Consider the following 20015-nt stretch of genomic DNA (forward strand, 5'->3'; position numbering starts at 1 on the left):
TGTAACCATCATTGTAGTTTCTGTTCTCCTTCTCACTAAATGATTCAAGTGCATGTCGCGTAGACGCCCTTCATCTGAAGATGGGGCAGTTATCCAGGTAAGACCTTTTTAAAAAAAGATTTTAAGAACTGCTAAAATACTTTCAGAGCTACAGGTTTATTTGAGCAGTGCTGCACTGTTAATCCTAACCGAATATCACATGATGCAGTGTTTGCATGGTGTATTTTTTTATTTTTTTTTGTAACTTTGGTTTATAATATTGACTGCTTTTGATATTCAATTAGTGCACATGGCAGCAAACGTGACTTGGTGAAACCCTGTTTAAGTGGCACAGTGAGTAGCTTTTAAGTTGAGTATGTGTATGCACTGGGGTGGCATTAAGAAATTATTTCAGCAAAATCAGAAGTGACACATCTAAGAATTCTTATAGAGTTGTTACTGCAGCCTTTTTGTAATTTATATTACAAGTTAAACAGAGTTTAACTTATAATCAACTTTGTTTTTGGCTCCATAGCAACATAAATAATAATATTATAGTACAGCAGGCTGTTAGATGACAAATAACATGAACGCAGCATTAAAGACATAAGAATGAATTATTTAATATATAGCGTGCAATGTCAGCATAATGTTTGCATTGTTGCAGGAGTGCAGTGTTGACCTGCTCGACATTAAGATGCAGTCAACAGTCCACAAGAGTGGGCGTGTCGTCTCCAATTGACAGACAAAAATAGATTACCCTTTTTGGAAGAATGAATAGTTCACATAGTGCTGTGACTGGCAATGACATTTATATTAATGTACATTCATCTGGAGCGACTGCAGTTTCATGACACTGGGAATCAGGTTCATTCTCAAGCATTTTTACAATTACCCGGAAACTGCATTTTGATACCATTCACTCTGCATGTCCAATAACGACATTAGGTCTGTAAACTATGACGAAGCACAGTGAGGAACTATTAGAACCAGTAGCAGTGTGCAGTATCTTTTCTATAAAACGTGCGCGCTCAACAGTATTGCATATTGCTCTGGACGATATCTTTTAAGGTAAACGGTCATTTTTCCTTCAACTCGCCTCTCCTCGTTCAGACCTGAGTGGAAAAAAAAAAAAAACAGAGGAGAAAATCTTCACTAATTCAGAAAAGATAAAAATCATGTAGTAGAAAGCCTGATAGCTTTGAGCTCACCCAGCCTCTGAGCGGTGTGTCTGATCTTTTCTTGTGCAGACTGTATGTCTCCCCCCTCTGGAACAAGAACCTCTATCTCCCCCACATGGTAGCCAAAGTCAGCTTGGTCTAGATCTATCTTCACCCCATCCTCGCCTTTCAAAGTAAATGACCTCCGTGTTGTGGTAAACTCTGCAAAGCAGCACAGCTCCAACTTGCTCAGCCAGGAGTCGTCTTCGTCAGACGGGGGAACGTCTGCGTCGCAGTCCTCCCGTGTGTCTTTAATCACCTCCCTCACTCTCTGGTAAATTTCAGGCAAATTCGTGATCTCCTTATATCGAGTACACAGAGACTGTTCTCTTCCAGGCTCCGCCGCGCCATTGACCGGATCTATTGGACACTTGAGCTCCCAGGATAGTTTCCGTCTGCGCAGCCACACGTCTCTCAACGTCAGTTGAAAATCCGGGGTGTCAAAATATTGATCGTGAAACTGTTTCTGCCCAACACAATCTGCAGAAAGGAATATAAAGTTAGAAACCGATGGTTGGAACTAATTAAATTCAACTGAATATGTCTGGAATGGCTGCAGGTGCAAATCAAGAGTTGGGAAATGATCAGGGAGCTCATATAAAGCATTTCTTATACTTGCCTCCGATGTCCTCTATCGCTTTCAGGGTGTCAGAGTCGAATAAAAACTTTTGTTCCACTTCCACGCTCATCTAAAGAAAATACACCAACATCAGCATAGAGATGGTTACAAATAAAGCCAAAGTGCTTCCAGACTTTAAAGGACAGAACAACACAGCAATAAACAGATGAGGTTTTATATATATATATATATATATATATATATATATATATATATATATATATATATATATATATATATATATATATATATATATATATATATATATATATATATATATATAGTGTGCAATTTCTCCTTGTTTTTCCAGAACAAGCAAAAGTCCTGATGTGATTTCTACAGAATCTCCATGCTACTCATGGAGAAAGCTTTATCTGTGACTATCACCAAGAGTCATTATAAACTTCTGGTAATTTCATTTTTAAACTTTAATGTTGTATCAATCTCAATATATATTCTCAAATAGTCAAGCTCTTCTGAAATAGGTTTTGGTTAACAGCCAAAAAATGGTGCTTACCTCTAATGCACCTTTTCAAAGTGAATACAGTATCCAAATTTTATGATGGCGGTAAAGCAACATATATTGGTGCTTTGCAAAAGCACAAATACACTTTATGTCATAATATACTAATGTATTTTACCAGTGTTACATTTTAAGTGCAAAATAGGTACCTTATTTAACTCTAGCATACAATTAACATTTTATTTAATTCAATAATATTTAAGAAAAATAATCATTTGAGCAAACAAGTCATAGTATTTAACTTAACAGGTCAGCTAAAAAACAAACAAACTTACGGTCCACCCTCTTTAGGAATACAGTCATTTTTGTTGAGTTATTAATTATTTAATAATAAAAATAAAAATAAAAATAAAACAAACACCTGCCCTACAAGCAGTCCGAAATGCTGCTGGAAACATATACCGTAAAATCTGCAAAAACAATGTGCAAAGTACAATGAAGGGACCGCTGTTTTCACAAACCTTAACAGGTGGCGACCTTTTCGATTCGGGTTTTTCTGACTCAGAAACAAGAGTTTTAAGGCAACCCGGACCAGTAAGCTAAATCTATTTTTGCTCAGGCGCATGAAGGGACACCTATGGAGGTGTTCAGGATAGTCAGCGGCCGCCTCGTCGGTGCAGAGGAGCACAGATGGTGCAGTTTTAATCCCCACCGCTTCATAAATATTTATTCCGCACACTCGACTGGTTGATGTGCGCCACACCTAGCATTTGATTGAAAACATGTCATAATTCGTGCGGGAGGCGCCGAGTAGTGGCTTTGCTACTTTGGCTCCATTATTCAGCTTTAATTAACTCGTCTGAATACGTGTGACGATCCAAGTTGGCAGAATGGGGGCTCATTTATAATTCACCTTTTAAAGTGGGAATGAGGAATGGTTTCATTTTAAAGGGCATTCCGTCTAATATGGTCATCGACATGTGTTTTTTTTTTTCGTAAAGGGGAAATTAGACAATCGGGCTGTTTGTTCTTATGATAATTGCATTGGCCATTAAACACTTCCTGATATATAAATAATGTGTGATATCTGCGGAGTTACATAAGAGATTTCATAGTCATGTATGGAAGATCAAAACTGCTACAGTCGAAGAAATAAATTCAAAAACATGATCTACAAATAAGAAAATTCTATGCATTAGAAATATCTGTATATCATAAATAAATGTACTTGTAATGGTTATAAATGTGCATTTTTTCTATTATTATTATTATTATTATTATTATTATTATTATTATTATTATTATTATTATTATTATTACTCAGAACAAATTGAAAAATGTTACACATATTTAATTTTTCATTTTAAATGAAAACATGAACGAAAACAAAAACACAGTCAAGACAATTTCAGACCAATCTTTATAATATTTTAATAATATTTTTGATAGAAAGAAAACTAAAATTACAGTTCATATATGTAATTGAATTAATTAATTTGGTATTGTTTTGGAAGTACATAAATTAACATTAGCACAGTTTTACTTTGGTTAGCATTTTTAGCTCTTAATTGAACATATGTATTACACACACACAAACGCGCGTGCACACACACACACACACACACACACACACACACACACACACACACGTATATATATATATATATATGCTGCATTATATGCTTTTCTAAATCACTCTATCAGTAAATGATAAATCAGTGTAGTAGGCACACTGATTTATCATTTAGATATTACACTTAAGTAATTATTTCAAGATTCCTATAAAATATAAATAGCAGAAAATAACTAAATATAAAATCCGTAAAATAAATATGCAAATATTTTTATTGATAATTTAATTTTGCATATAAATACATATCTATCTATTCGTTTGGTTTTTATATATATAAAAATATAGGAGTCTTTCATGACTTATTCATTTACTGGATTTTGGCACTTCTCGCCTTCCATAACGCATGTGCCCTCTGAATGTCAGCAATCAGCCTTGGGGGGAGCTGTGGTCTGTTTACTAGAGGGAAGAGGGGAAGGAGAGAGGGCGAATGAAGGGAGGGGGAGAACAGAGGAGAGCAGAGAGAGAGCGAGAGAGGGAGGGCAGGCAAGAAAACTTTTCACTTGTGAGGATCCACAGAGGAAGCGTGTGTGCGTGTTGGAGCGGCGACCATGCAGGTAAAAACGCATTAGCTAATTGCTCCGAACTTAATTAAACGAGATTCGCGGTCGGTTAATTGTGCCCGTTCGAGCGCGGAGAGTGGCCTGCGACTGTTAGACGAGCGAGTAAAACGACGGATCGTGCCCCGATACTAATCCGATCCATAATAGAAATCCTACATTAAATCCCAAACTTTTTTTTCTGCCCCCTCCGTCTCTGTTTCGCCTGCTCTCACTGCACCACCCCCATCGTCGAGGCGAACGCGACGCACGTACTCCGCTTTCAAGTAGCTTTTTTGTGTGTGTATCGTTTAATTCTCTCGCCAATTACGTGTTGGGAGCTGTTTAAATAAGAGTTTAAAATGCCCATGTGTTGCACCGAAAGTGTTTAAGGTGTGGATACGAGCGCTAGGACGCAGTTAAATAGGGGGTCTAACTGGGCGGCGAGGGAGGAGGGGGTTCGAGTGTTCCCAACACATCTGTAAGCGGAGCCCACGTTCATTAATTAAATGGCTTTAGTCGGGCTAGGCCTCCATTTACGCTGCTGAGCAGCAGGCGGCGGGCGGTGCAACCCTAGATGCCCGATTGGCAGCCCACAATCAGAGGGGGAAGGAAATAACCAGAGGCCGAGGTTGATGTTTTTCTTTTCTTTTTTTTTTATCCGAAGTTTAGTAAGAGATTTTTTTTTATAGCACGGGCTAACTCGATCGATGTTTTCCAGCTCCCACCTGGCCCGGACAGAGTTTGTTTCCAGGGAGTGGAGAGCACCCAGTTGAAGGCAGTTTGAGCAACGGTTAATTATCAGCGCCTGCTAACAGGCTAGCTAGCGAAGTGACACGGCTGTTAACAGCTCCGGCTCTTTTGTTTATTAATTTAACGACGGCCCAGCCCGAACCGAGAGCCGATTGGAGATTATGCTGACGCTTTCCTTGTCTTTTTTCGCAGTTTTAGAGAAGTGTGTCCGTCGCCGCAGGATTATTTTTTGGTAAAGTAACGGCTAACGAGCATTTCCAAGCAGCACTGTAATGCGACGTTGCAGGGGGGCTTCACAGCCTAGCTTGCTAGCTAATTGATTCGGTCGGCATAGCTAATTAGACTGCTCATTAATTAGCCTCCTTAAGGCAGAGAGACCCAAAAAGCTGCTGCGTTGGGGTCTTTATTGTTAAATGTGTCACGGGGTATTAAATGTGATGTACACAATGCAGGGGTAGGCTCATCGAAATAGTATCCGATCACATATCCCCGCTAGCTTGCTAATTGGCATGAGTAGGAAGTAAGGTGGTAGCTGTGTTGGTATTTTTCCTCCCAGGCACGGGTTGCGTTTTTGGCTGCATCTGTGATTATTAATGCTGGCAGAAAAATGCATCTACGGTTTTCTTGAAATGCATACTGCTGGATGCCTTCTTTTTCTTTTTGAAATGAATACAAATGCATGCTGTTGAGTTGAAGCAACGAGATCTGAAAATAAACGGCCCCGTGTTTTTGTGGCATCTGTCAGAAGTAGTGCTGCATGGCATAATTTGCATTTCTTTTTCTTTTTGCCTTGTTCGTTCTGCTTTTTTTTTTAGTTTGACTTAAAAGAGGAATAAAACATTAGCTCTTCCATGTGGGAACCTCATTATATAGACGGGGTCTTTCACTACAATGTGTAATTTGAGCAGGTTATGGCAAACAAATAAAAGGGGAACCTCCCATAAACACATGGGCCAATCTGATGATCCCATGCTACAGGGTGTTTTTGTCTTTCAATTTACACTTAAACTTGCACAAAGTGTTGACTACCCCAGCGTCACAAGGGCTGTTGCCGTTTTTTATATTCCCACAAATCAACAAACACTATTTAGTGATTTGAACACACTGTAACCACTTGAATTTTACGAGTCAGTTAACCGACATCTGTAAGTGGAGGAACGGCATCCAGATTGTATTCTTTAAAAGTCGACATTATAGCTGAATGCTAAAATGAACAATTTGACTACAGGACTATTTTTATATTTGTTGTTTTAACCAAACCTTGAAAACATTAACTAACGTAATGTTTTCTTTATTACTATTATTATTATTCATATACATTTGGCTTAGCAAAGCTTCAGCAATATGCGTCCAGCTCTGGTGTTAAAAGTAAAATAAAATGGAAATGACAATCTGGATATTTTTACGTCATTGAAAAAACAAAGCCAAAGCACTTCATGAAGGGGGCGGAGCAGCCAGCTGCCTAATAACCAACCAGATGATTTGGAGGACAAATGGTGGCATGAACCTTCCTTGAGTATCATGCGTTTTATTTCTTTTAAATACTTATGTTTAATCAATGTTAGAGAGTAGTCAATCTCTGAAGTTGGTAGACATTTTTAGGTGTTTATTTTGCAGAATATATATATTTGATTCAACTCTTTGTAGAAAAACTCCAGTATAGCAAGCTAATAATTACCGGCTAATTCATCAGAATACTTTAAGTAGCTTGGTAGTTTTCTGCTTATCAGACCAGAGAACAGCTTTAACTTAATTTGATGGATAGCAGGAGCTCTTTTTAGTTTCCACACACTGATTTATTTCTTCTTTTTTTTTTTTTTTTTTTTTCGTGTGTGACTAAAAGCATTTTGTCTTGAAAACAAGGCCAAAAGTATCCTTCTTTCAGCCAGACAGCTGGCAGTACAGAGCAACAAGTGGGGGCAGCACTTGCTACCCTGACACTTCAGCGTCTAATTGAAGTTAGTTTAAATCGTAGGGGAGAACATGTTAGTGGATTTAAAGGAGTAACTTTTGCCTACTCGTATTGGTAAAAATTTGACGTACAGGCGGAATAACCCATCTAAATATAATGCTGATCTGAGATTAGTTTGTATTTTAACTAAATAAAACTCCAAAATGACTCCCTTCTTATGGATTGACATGGTTGGACGAGGTCAATTGGTTTGACTCTTCAGATGGCTGAATGCCTTTTTATTTAGAGGGTTTAATTTCGACTTCCAAGGATAAGAGAGGGTGGGGTGAATAATCTGCTAGAAAAATAATGCATTTCCATTTGCATTCAAAGTTTTGTGTCGCCTCAAGAGTTGAAATACGTTCCAGGAAACGAGCCGTGGGGAGCGTAAGCATCGTGCATTCTCAGAGTCTGATGAAATTACCCCAGTATCAACCAGCTATTAACGGGCCCGCTACCGAGGCTTAACCAACAAATGCACTAAAGTATTTTTAGAAGGAGGAGTGTGATTCACTGATATTCGTTTGTATCTGTCAGGAGGAGCCTGGAGAGACGGTGTGCAGTGAAAGGAATGGAGTTGCAAAGTGGCTGTGCCCGCTGTGCCAACAAGGGCAGCCTGACAGATTTTCCTTGTCTCTACATCTCACTGAGCAACACAGCGTACTTCCATCGTGTGTGGACAGACTGCTGGACATTGTAAGTTTGGTATGTGACCATTCGCAATATCTTGCATTACAAATGTCATAATCGATGGCTTGGCTCAGTTTATTATTTTTTTTAACAGTCATTGCTCTCTAATTTCATTGCTCTCTAATTACATTGCTTACCCAATAATTGCTGCCAGTGGAAGGAAGAGAGTAAAAGATCTGGGTCCTCTAGAGCTAACCTCAGGTGTACAAAAAAACCTCTACAAAGTGAAAATGATCCTGTTATTAAAGAAAAATAAAATAAAAGACCTTGCTGCTTCCTTTTGGATTAAGAAGAAAAGTTGCAACCTGACGCATCTAATTAAAGCACTTCATTAACTAATCATCACCACATGTGACAATGTTTTCTGTAAAAGCAGGAGCTTTTAGTCTTGAAGTCTTGCGTCTGTTTACACAACGCCAGGGTGGGAAGACATCAGCAGTGACTTTAGAGAAGCAATTGCTGCTGCCATTTAGTCTTTCAAGGGGTTGTTGGGTCATATCAAAGCAGGCTTAAAGTCATCATTTAGCAGCTACAGATTATTCACAAGTGATATAAAACTTAAGACTGTTTCTTATCTTCCCAAGATGGAATGTTTTTGAACCATGTTTGTACTCAAAAGCATGTTTGTAGTACAACCTTGAGAGATGATGGTTAAATCGCCAGGCTTTAACTCTGGGTGCTAGCTAATGCCTTAAAGTCTTAAAGTGTATGAAATGAAAGCCCTCGGATGTCTTAAATTAATTTTAAAATAAGTTGGCCTTAAATATGTTGGTCAGGGTTCTTACATTTTGTTGTGACAGAGCTGTTTAATCATAATCTGTGCAGTTTTCTTTTTTTTCTCATGGGACTTTATTGTTACACAAAACTTGAGTCACATGCAGACATCTTCACTGCTTTGTGTGACTCAAGGTGGTTGCTGCTACAGTAACTAGCTGCTAATATACCTGTCCAAGCTAGCTTAATAGATAGCTAGCTAAATTGATATAGCTAGCTAGCTAACCAGCAAGAATAACTAACATGGTGGCAAAGGTAAAGTTAGCTATCTATTATGTTAATCCTGGGTAAGTAAAATTTATGGCCAATTTGCTGGACAATGTTTGTTTTAGCTGTTGGCTCATTGCTGTTGCCAAACCATACAATTTATTCATTAGTGATTTTGTTTTTGTACATTTCTGTCATGATAGGTCTTAAATTCCATTCATAATGGTCTTAAAATACTGGTTAAAAAGTTTTTAATTTGAGTTAATGAAATGTGCATAAGCCTTGTAACTTAGACTTTGAATTTGACCGAAGTGGCTTAATTTTCTTAATCTTAAGAAAATCAGTAAACCAAAGCTATGCCAAATTAATTGGTTAATTCCTATAACTCACAACTAGCAATGAAATACTTGTTAAAGTAGTCGTTAAAGACAATTAACTAGAGGAATAAATGATGCAATGCAAAATGTGTTAATGTACTAATAGCTTTGGCAGCGCTAGGTGAACACAGTTTATTATTAGAACAACAATAGACTATGTTTTAAAGTGTTTATGGAGACACCACATTGGGAATAATGAGCCACCTCATTAAGTTACAAAAGAAAAACTTTAAAGAAAACACTTATTGTGAAGTGTTGGGGAGACAGTGAGTTTGTATTGGTGGATCTATTAAAGACGGGGTCTGCTCTCTGGGTAATTTGCAAATTAAAGACTAGCCAGGCTTGCTATGTGTAATATAACCACACTTGCTTGAGTCACGCCCAAATGTGCTACATAATGACATTCGGCTCATCTGGCAGGAGCTGCTGCAGAGTCAAGTTTGTGATGGGAATTCAGCTGAACGACTCCTTCTCTTTTTACAGGCTGTTTTAAGACAGGCTGCGAGTGGAGCAGAAGAGTGCAAAGGTGTTCAAGAGACCACAGGTGAGTGTTACAGTTAGTTAAATCATAAATGGATATGACATAATCATCTATGTGTGCATTTTAAACTAACTGGATGGATTCCCAGAGTAGTTAATATGGATCCTGGAGTGCTGTGGAAAGTATTTGCCCATGCATTGGTTTTGCTTATTTTGCGTCAGTTAAATTTCAGTTAAATTTTCAAATGACTTATCAATTAAGAAAGAAAAAAAAAAACAGCCTCCAGACCAACATATGTGAAAAACAAACTGTTTTTTCCACTCTTGGCCCTTGAAGCATTTGTGAAAGCTGGCATCGAGTCTTTTACTTTGCATTAGTAAAACTTTGTCCCACTCTTCTTGACAAAATACGTTTAATTCAATCACATTGGAGGGTTTTCAAGAAGATCATCACACACACCTTCTGAATCAATTACAAGTCTAGACTTGGAGTTGACCACGCCAAAACTTTCTCCACTGCAAAACCCAATTTCCCTTTAGCTTTAGGTGACGATCTGATGCCTGGATATTCTCCTTCAGAATTTGCTCGGGAGCAAAATTCACGGTTCCATCATCTGTGTTCGTTCAGGTCTTGAAACTAGGTGTTTATTATTTTTAAATGTTTAAAATATGAAATCTAAGAAATGGGGAAAGCAACAAATTAGCATTGATTTTGTTCATGTACATCCAAAAACATGAAAGTTAAGTTTTTTTCTTTCTTTTTTTTTTTTCCCTAGATGCTGAATTTTCACAACTGATGTCCACTGAAGAGACTCATTCAGACCCCTGCCAATCTACAGAGTGTTCAGACGCTAGTCAGACCCTTGCTGACAAAGAGATGGAGGAGGAAAGCATAATGGAACGGGAGGCAGGTGACGCTGAGGCGGTTTTAGAAGAGGAGGGAAACTTACTCCCAGAAGCCAAACTGCAAAAAGCAACAGAAAACTCAGAAATACCAGGCATGAGTGACAAGTCAGTTGGTAAAAACAGCGTTCCAGCTGAAAAAAGCACCCGGTCATTCAAATGCAATGCCTGCTTGGAAAGTTTCTCCAACAGGACTGCCTTGAGTGTTCATTATACCTCTGCATCCCACATTCAGAGGATGACCTCAGGCGCTGCAAAGCAAGGTGCAGAAGGCTCTACCCAGCCTCCCTCAGTTGTGGGTCTTTCTCGTCCGTACATATCGAACAAGCCCTACCAGTGTGCTGTGTGTCGAGTCTCCTACAATCACGCCATCACCCTTGAGAGCCATATGAAATCTGTTTTGCATCAGACCCGCAGCAGAAATGCTGGCATGGTTTCAAACGGTGCAGTACCTGCTGCCAGTTCGAGAAGTAGCAACACCAGCGCTCTGAGCCCGGTAGTGACGACCTCTGAAAGCAGAGGCAGCTCTTTGGGTACCACCAGCAACTGCGCGGCTCCTGCGACAGTGATGGTGAGTGGCGCGAAGGATGGAGAACAGATTACAGGTTCACAAGTGGCTCCCTCCCTCCTCACTTCCCCGGTGGCCTCAGCTCAGGCAGTCTCTGCCTTTCTCACCCTCCTCACATCAACTCCCAGCACCCTGTCGCATTCCATCCTCCCGTCTCTCTTCGCAGCAGGCGCTGCTCCCGGTACCGCTGCGCCTCAGCTCGTGCCTCAGCCTCACATGGTCATGCCCCTGATCTTAAATGGGCTCCAAGCCCAAACTCAGCAGCATCAAGACAACCAGCAAGGACAGCTCCTTACGCAGTGTGTGCCATTCGTAGGCCTCAACCCAGCCCAGCAAGCCCTACTAACCCAAAGACTTAACAGCTTACAGAACCAGTGGCCCTCATCGGTTGTTTCAGCTCACATGCAGCCCCCTCAGGAAGAGCAAGGGCAAGAGAGGCAGAGCAGTGATGAAAAGTCCTCGGATCAGATCAAGAATGGGGACAACGGGACTTCGGAGAACAGCAAGGGAGATGGACCTAAAGGAGAAACTGTTGATGAATCTGCACAGTGTGCAGACGGAGAAGACAAAGGGAAGGTTGATGGCAGTGACGACAAGGTGAAAGAACATCAAGATAGCACAACAGATGGAGATGGCTCTACAGATCAGTTGAATTTGAAAGGTGATAAAGAAAATTGCCTGAATCACTCCCGGGCAGGCACAGTCAAGAGCCTCCGCAATAACAACCTCTCGCCTTCAGCGTCTGTGGCCAGCCTCAGTCCAGTGAACTTAGATCTTACACTCAGCCCCGATTCTACCCCTCAGAAATCTCAATCTGGCACCACCCCTTGTGATTCACCAAAATCCAGCCCGAATACCAATGCCTTAATCACCAGCCAAACTAATCTTCGTTGTAACGCTGTAGAGGCCAATCATTTAGACCTTCCTGTACTGTCAGAGTTCCAGTCTGAGGTTCTATGGGCATTTTTTGAGTCCCGTAGTGAGGCGGATGCTGCGAGTCCTCCTCATGAGGACTGTGAAGCACTAGGTAGAGAGGTGGGGCTTTCAGAGGAAGAGGTGCGGAGGTGGTTGAGCCACGCCCGGCAGACAAAGCAGAGACGAAGAGCGGAGCTAAAGCACATGGATGCATTTGCAAAACACAGTCAAGGATCTGATAACGACTATGACGACGAGGAAAACTCTCTCATTATCGCAGAAGGTGACGACGATGCTGAAGCTTCAAGTAGTCAGGTCATGGATTTGTCTGGCACAAGAGAGAAATGCAAGAGGAGGGACGCAGGAAGGGAGGGACGTGGAGAGTCCGCTCTAACGTCCGACTCAGAAACCGAAATGTACACTTCTGTCATTGTTTCTGATGAGGAAAGCCAAAACGAATTGCTCAGAGAAGGTCCTGAAAGTCCTGCTAAGGACGAAGCACAGCGGGAGATGCACAGTGACAAGGGCACAGCTGGAGGAAAGGTGCTGCGCTCCACAACTGTGTTCCTCTCTGATGCAGAGGACGAGTACGAAGATGACGAGGGTGGAGGAGCTCAGAGGGCTAAGAAGAAAAAGCGTAAAGGCGATTTTGAGCGAGATGAGGTGGAGTCAAAGAAGGAAAGACAGGACCCGGATTTGGATCTGGAGTTGGAGGCGCAAGGGGATCCTCCAAATGCGCAGTCCACAGTGATTTCCCCCGGTGCTCTACACTCTGTCCCTTTGTCCATTTCTCCATTTTCTACACAGTTCCTCAGCCCTTATGTTCTCTCCCTTGCTCCCTCAATGGCAAGCGATGGAAGTAAAATATCTGTCTTTCCAAACTCCCCAACGATCTCTCGCTTTCCTGGATCTTTACTCTCACAGACTCTCTCCCACAACCAAACCTCTCACTACCTGTCCAACGGGGATGATTCCGAATCTGCGCTGGATCTCAGCATAGGGAAAAACAACTCCAAGTATGCTTCGTCCTCCTCATCTGTCGACAAAATATCTGTACAAAAGGGACAGCTGTTGGACGGACTTGGCCTCCGCCCCACATCCAAAGGCATGGTGGTTGTCCAGGTTAAACCAGAACCTGGAACTGCTGTGCCTTCATCCAATAGCCCAATAAATCTGGTCAACTGCAGCAACATGACAAAGTCAAACATTTATATGAGGGCAGATAACAGGACAAATGCCACTTTTGTGAAAGTGGAGAGAGACCGAGAGAAAGAGACCGAGCTGCAAGAGAGGAAGTCCAAAGGAAAAAGGTACCGGGACATGCGCCGCTCAAGGACCATCATTCAAGCTGAACAGCTTGACATTCTGTATGGCTGCTATTTCAAAGACCCTAATCCCGGGAAGCACGAGTTTGAACAGATCGCCGAGTGGGTTCATCTTCCAAAAAAGGTCGTTCAGATCTGGTTCCAGAACATGAGGGCAAGGGAAAGGAAAGGCGAGGTCCGGTTCATCAGCGACGGCACTTTGGCTGCTGTTGGAAAACCTCTCATCAAATTCACATGGCCTCTTTCTAAACCCATATTCTCAAACAAGACTGCTACACATAACACAGGGGGCATCCCAGCTACGCCAATCGTTCGGACACTTATAAAGACGGAAAAAGAGCCGGAAAAAGAACTGGCGAAAGCGGCCTTAGTGAAGAAAGTGATCCCGGTCCCCATCAAGCCCAAGGAGGTAGCTAACCCCACTGCAGGGTCTCCTGTGAGCAGCAGTGTTACTGCAGTGCCAAAGATCAAGCTTGAAGCCAGCAGCAATGTCAGTATGTTGAAAGTTGCATCCAAAGTCCCTACCCCCGTCCTCTTTCCCCCACCCAAGGAACCAGTTCCAATTGCCCCACGGCCCATCCAGAAACAAGAAGAGGAGAGTGAAGAAGAAAAAACCGACGAGGAAAAAGAGGATGAGGGTGAAATGTTGATCAGACCGGGCATGGCTAACCGCATGGTACCGAAGCTGGCCACAACTCCCATTAACAACAGGCCTCCAGTCTCCACTCTAGTGCCACCAAAACAAAACGGTCTCAACTACTGGACCCCCAAAGTCCCCATAAAGATCAACACTCTGTCAAGAGAACAACTGGCGCTTCCGACACACACGCCGCCTCGTCCCATCCCCCCTCCTCCCACCCCTTGCATCGCACCGGTCAGCCCAACCACACCCAGTTCCGCCAAAGTGGGGAGCCCGTCCACACCGATTATCATGAAATCCAGTCCGACGGAAAGCAGCTTTCTGTCCCACTCTGCCAGCCGCAGGCCACGCACCCACCTGTCCTGCCTTCAGCTGTCCATCTTGCAGTCATGCTATGAAACCTGTGCCCACCCCAATGCTATGGAGTGTGAAGCGATTGGCACAGAGCTCAACTTGCCTCTCAAGGTAGTGCAGATCTGGTTCCAGAATACCAGAGCCAAGGAGAAGCGTTGGAGGCTACAGCAGGAAAAAATGGTACGTTACCAGCTTGACATATTTGTCTGGTTGCTACTTTCCTGTCACATTTTATTTCCTAAATTTTTTTTTTCCCCTAATTTTTTAAATCATTTTTATTTACTGTCCCTTTTTTTAAATATGCAGTGAATTATTTTCTTATGTAATATTTACTCTTTACATTTTCTACCCTTTTTTCTCCTTTGCTTATTTACTAATTCTTGTTTTCCTCATATTCATTTTTTTTTTTTTTTTTTGTAGGAAAGTAATGCGACGGTAAATTAAAAAAAGTAATAATTGGAAACAGAATATAATGAAATAAATGACTCTAATAAAACGGGAAATTAAATACTGGTAATTTGAAATCAATACTATTGAAAATAGCTGTTGCACAGTAATCTAAAAAGTTTGCAATTTTGGGTGGCGGCCAGTGGCGTTGCCATATTTTGTACATTAATCAAGCCATTAATATTAATATTTTTTTGCCAATTTTGGCAGGATCCATCCTCCATACTTTGCAAATAGTTTGTAAAAGATCATGCCAAAGCATTTCAATAAGATTGAACTCCAAACTTTGACTAAACCACTCAAAAAGAAAAAGATTTATTTTTTTAGCAATTTAGAGGTAAACTTGCTGGTGTGCTGTATAATCAAAGTGATTGTGCCCTTAAGGTACCAAATTGATAGCTGAACAATCATCTTGAGGATTTTCTAGTAGAGAGCAGAATGCATGATCTCATCAATTACAGCAGCTAGGCCAGGTGTTGAATCAGCAAAGTGCCACCAGCCAATCAAACACCTTCCAACAAAATCCTCTTTTGTCCAGAGAATATATAATAACTCTTGGGGATCATCAAAATGCTTTTCAGCACCTGGGGAGAAGGGCCTATTTTATCAGCAGCTTTGGTTTCCCCTGGGGAGCCAGTCTCTAAACGTTGACTCATTAATAAGGACCATAAGTGAGATTTGTAGGCCTGGAGATGTTCTGTGTCTTATGAACTTCTGAGTGAGTCATCCATGTTCTCCTGGTGTAATTTGATAGGTTGGCCACTCCTGGGAAAGTTTACCACTGGGCCATGATATCTTCATTTGTAGATAATGGCTCCAACTGTAGCTGGCTAGAGACCTAGAGCGATAGAAATGACCTTGTAATCCTATCCAGACTGTTGCTTTTCAGGGAGTATTTTAATCTGTTCATGAATTTCTGAAGATCCAGACATGCTGTGTTGCTTTTTAAGATATTTTAGCCTACATCATGCTGTTGGACAGGGTGTGTTTAACTGATCTCTTGATTCTACAAGTCTGGTAAAAAGGCCTTGGTGGGGATACTGAAATTGGCCAAAAACATGACCAACTGAACCCAATCCAGGATTAAACAAAGGACTCAACTGTAATTCCACAAAAAATGCCAAGTTAATTTGGACCTCTCTTTTTCCTTACTAAACCTAGACATCACAGATCCCCAATCTCAAATCCCAAAGATTTGAAGTTGGGGATTTCCAAAAGCTTAATGTTGGCTGCTTTATTCATTCTACAATTTCCCATGTCTGTTTGGGTTCATCTTCATATTGTACCACCTAGCAGAGTCTAAGTTCCTTTTCACACCTGATATTCTGTTCGATTGGGGACTAAATATTGCAACATTTGTTTACAATTGTGGTTCCCTTAATAACTGCACTGTGACAAATGATTTAAACCTTTTGGGGAACCTGCCCCCCCACTACTCAGGATTCTGTGGTTCTGCACCAAGAACCACTGAGGGAAACAACACATAAACCTCTGAAGTAGACACTGAGCACAACTTCCTGTTTCACAAAATCTTAAGAGAAGTGGATGTTTGTGCCCGCTTTAAAGATAAAGATTATCTTTGGCAAAAGACCACGAACCACTTCTCCTACAAGCACTAGACACCAGTAGGAGAACGCTTGATTAAAGCAGACGAAACAGGGCTGGTGTGAATGCAACCTTTGTAGTTTGATTGCAGTAGTAATTTCTGATACTTTCTTCCAATCTTAATGAGCCTTTTTCCATCTCCCTCTTTGTCTCCCTTGACCAACTGCAGTACCCCCTGTCAGATGGGAAAGTGGACACCAGCTCGGGAAGCTACCTTCACTACAGCGCCCTGAAAGCCAATCGGCCCATCCTTCCCAAGCCCGTTCAGCTAACGATCACCGAACCCGCGGCCTCTCCAGTGCCGGGCCAGCCCGCTCCAAAGGAAACCCTGACGGGCCACTGCGACGCCTGCAATGTCTCCTTCGAGTCGCGGGCTGCCGCCAGGGCCCACGTCTTCTCCCCGCATCACCTGGCCACTTTGAGAACCACTAACTTTGGCCAACCCACGGCCCTGGTCAGTAAGAACAGCTCGCAGGGTCCTCTCTCCACCGCTGTGACCAGCCCAGGAGCTGGCTCCGAAGGGGAGATCGTCATCGAGTTGCCACCCTCGACGGCCACCAGCAACAGTTAAAAAGACTCAGATCAGGCATGGTCTGCACATTGACAATTGTTGGACCCGTGTGGGCTCCTCAGATTTTAATAAACACATTTGAGCACTAATCCTCTAAAGGTAATCTTTCGCTACGCCTCCCCCCACTCCCCACTTTTTCTCCGCTACTCTTCGCTCGACCGTCACTTGGCCTGACATCATGAACTGAGCAGACTCTCTTCCCATGCTGCTTGTCACTTTATCAGCTGATTTCCTGATGAGTGTGCGAACCCTCTAAAGGTTTCCTGGACCCTTTCACACCTTACCGCAACAATTTTTGATCCTGACCCTGTGGTTATGTACTGACTAACTTCCTATAATTTGTAAAGGCACTCAACTCACAATGCTTGAGCTGCTCTATCCTAAAGACTGATACAAGTGTTTCTACTTTTTGGCAGTGGCCACGGTGAGCCCATAAACACTTTTTTTGAGGTGACATGATATACTCACATAAATAACTGCCTGTTTGTTTTATTTCCCCCTGTGGAGTTGTTGTTTTTTTTCCCCCCTCATGCCAACTTTTCATCTCTTCTCTGGCAAAGATTGCTTAGACATCACACAACTGGACTGAGCTGTTGGGAGAGGAGAAAAAGCTGGCAATAGCCAGCTTTTTGGTTGCTACAAGAATTATTCGTTTTCTCATTTGGGATTCAAAAGAGGTACTATAGAGAGAGAGAGAGTAGGGCTGCAAACTTGTCCACAATAACATGTTCATAGTTTCATGACAATCTAAAAAAATAAAAATAAAAAAATGACTGAGCTAAAAGGTTTTTAAGAAAATAGAATCTGTGGCATACCGCACTTTGACATTTTACATTGTTTGAGATGTTTTTAAGCATTCTGATGCAGGTGTCTTTTTATGGAAAGATGCATTAATGCATGTTGGATGCCTTAATATAAATCACGTGAAATTGATTTTTTTTTTTGTTTTTGTTTGTTTTTTTTGCTAATCAATTGTAATATGCTTTGGTTGTGAGCATAATATACAAAAAAAAAGACTTGTCAATGAAGAGCTTTTTTTTCTCCAAACTTTTTATACACATTCAAGGGGATATGTCTCTTTGAATGTCACAGCTGATATTCTATGAGTTAAGAAATCTTGCCTGTAAATCTTTCAGCATTTTCTTGGCCAAGAACTGTAATTATTTTTTTTTTTACATTAAATTCTGGTTTGTTTTGGGATTTTTATTTTTGTTTGTTGGGTCAATTTTACATCCCCCCCTAAATGTTTGTGTGTCTCATTTTTGGAATGTGGCTCTTCAGACTTGCTTGGGAAATTTAAATGTTTTACACCTCCTGTTGGTGTGTTGGTAATATGGCAGCCTTAAAAGGAAACCCCAACAGGGGAGCTTTGTAAATTGATTTCAACTTTATTTGGCACCAAGACTCAGACTGATTTCCCAATTTTTTGTCCTGGTTTTTTTTTATTTTTTATTTTTTTGTCTCTCTGAATACTGTAAAAGTTGTTTTTATTCTCTTGACTGTTTGTTCAACGACGGGAAGCAATTACAACTGGCAAAACATTTTTATTTAGGTCAAAAGCCAATCCAGTCAGATTGAGAAAGCAGGCCTGCTTCCCCCTCATTTTTTTATTTTTTTATTTTTTGGTCTGTTTCAAAGCAGAAAGTGATCCTGGTCATGTATGTGCTGTGAAATGTTATACTCTTGAAACCCACGACGAGGGAGACAGTCGGGTATTATTGGTATCATCTAGTGGTTTATGGGTACTCAAATCTAGGAAATAAATTAGGAAACAGAAAATGTATTCACTGAGAGCTAATAAGATGGTGCTGTGTTGAAGGACACAAACTAAAGATGTTTTCCTTCGGTTTAAGTTGTATATTAATGTTACTATTAATAGTTTTAACAAAAAAAAAATGCAAAACTAAAACCTGAACTTTTTGTAAAGAAATATATAAAAAAAAATAACTGATATTCCAAAGTAATCCTCACTTTGCTTTCTGTCATTCAGAAACCAAAAAGCAATCTTTAGGTCGACAGAGAGCAGGAGAGGTCCTAATGCAAACTGTAAAAAGAAAAAAAAAAAACAATAAAAAACGGACATCCCACAGCTTGACACTTGCACTAGTCCACCTTTTTTGCACAAGCTACAGATGTGTGAGACGAACGCAGCCATCGCTGCAGCGGTGTTACAAAGAGGGGAACGATGTCCTTTTAACTACGAGTAATAATTTGTACTTCTGTTGGAAACTGTATCTTGTGTGTAAAGCAAGGACTAGTGTGCTCGAACCTCAAGACTGGGAATACACACACACACACACACGTATGCGCACACACACAGACACGGTGTTGCACTGTCCAAACTAGATGATGTTTTTATGGAGATCTGCTTTATATTCCCTTATGTTTCATTGTCACTTTTGATTATCACTATTGTTAGAACTGTACTACTACTTATACAATTTATTATTACTACTCATCACTGTTTTTTTCTTTTTGTTTGTTTTATTCTTATGGATTCATAATGGTTTTTAATGCCACCGCTCTGCTCAGAAAGGGTATGGTATTCCTATGAATATTGAACAATAATAGTGGCAGTGTTGTTATGAATTGTTAGATTTTATGATTAAGCTTAATTTTCCTCCTCACTTGTACCTGCCTTTGTGTTTGGTCTCCATTATGCTTTCTTTGTTATACAGAAAAACAAATAAAACCAGTTGAACAACAAAGCGAATAAAGTTGGTCTGATTTCATCAAACCTACTGCTGAAATGATAACTGTAGTACTGCACATGTACTGTTAGATCACTACAGTAGGAGATGTTTATTTGCACACATGCTGTTTGGAATATATTTTGTAATGCAAATATATATGTTAGTTGATATTTTCTTAAAGAGCTCACAAATTTTCCAGGTTTCCTCTGGGGAAACCTGAGTGGGAGGTTAAAAAAAGATTCTGGAAAGCATGCTAAAATATTTTGTTTTCAAAAGTGACATATTTAGAATAGCTTTTACTTTAGTATACAG

General features: G+C 40.9%; 2 protein-coding genes across 5 annotated transcripts; one reads left to right on the forward strand and one right to left on the reverse strand.

Moving 5' to 3' along the window:
- Window positions 1-577: 577 nt before the first annotated feature.
- Window positions 578-3116, reverse strand: thtpa (thiamine triphosphatase). The gene is made up of 4 exons (XM_044104209.1): window positions 2803-3116; window positions 1819-1888; window positions 1191-1679; window positions 578-1094 (listed from the first exon to the last, which is right to left on the reverse strand). The coding sequence occupies exons 2-4, from the start codon at window positions 1886-1888 to the stop codon at window positions 994-996; spliced, it is 660 nt and encodes a 219-aa protein (XP_043960144.1). The 5' UTR covers window positions 2803-3116; the 3' UTR covers window positions 578-993.
- Window positions 3117-4287: 1171 nt separating this feature from the next.
- On the forward strand, window positions 4288-19718 carry zfhx2 (zinc finger homeobox 2). 4 transcript variants are annotated; one of them, XM_044104210.1, is made up of 5 exons: window positions 4288-4468; window positions 7692-7859; window positions 9686-9746; window positions 10459-14567; window positions 16609-19718. In XM_044104210.1, the coding sequence occupies exons 1-5, from the start codon at window positions 4463-4465 to the stop codon at window positions 17008-17010; spliced, it is 4746 nt and encodes a 1581-aa protein (XP_043960145.1). In that variant the 5' UTR covers window positions 4288-4462; the 3' UTR covers window positions 17011-19718. The 4 variants fall into 4 exon arrangements, with proteins under 4 accessions (XP_043960145.1, XP_043960146.1, XP_043960148.1 ...); XM_044104211.1 differs by having other exon boundaries at window positions 4318-4468; window positions 7692-7850; XM_044104213.1 differs by lacking the exon at window positions 4288-4468 and adding an exon at window positions 4951-5081.
- The last annotated feature ends 297 nt before the right edge of the window (window positions 19719-20015 follow it).

This window comes from Gambusia affinis, linkage group LG21, assembly GCF_019740435.1.
Source record: "Gambusia affinis linkage group LG21, SWU_Gaff_1.0, whole genome shotgun sequence".
Classification (NCBI taxonomy): Eukaryota; Metazoa; Chordata; class Actinopteri; order Cyprinodontiformes; family Poeciliidae; genus Gambusia; species Gambusia affinis.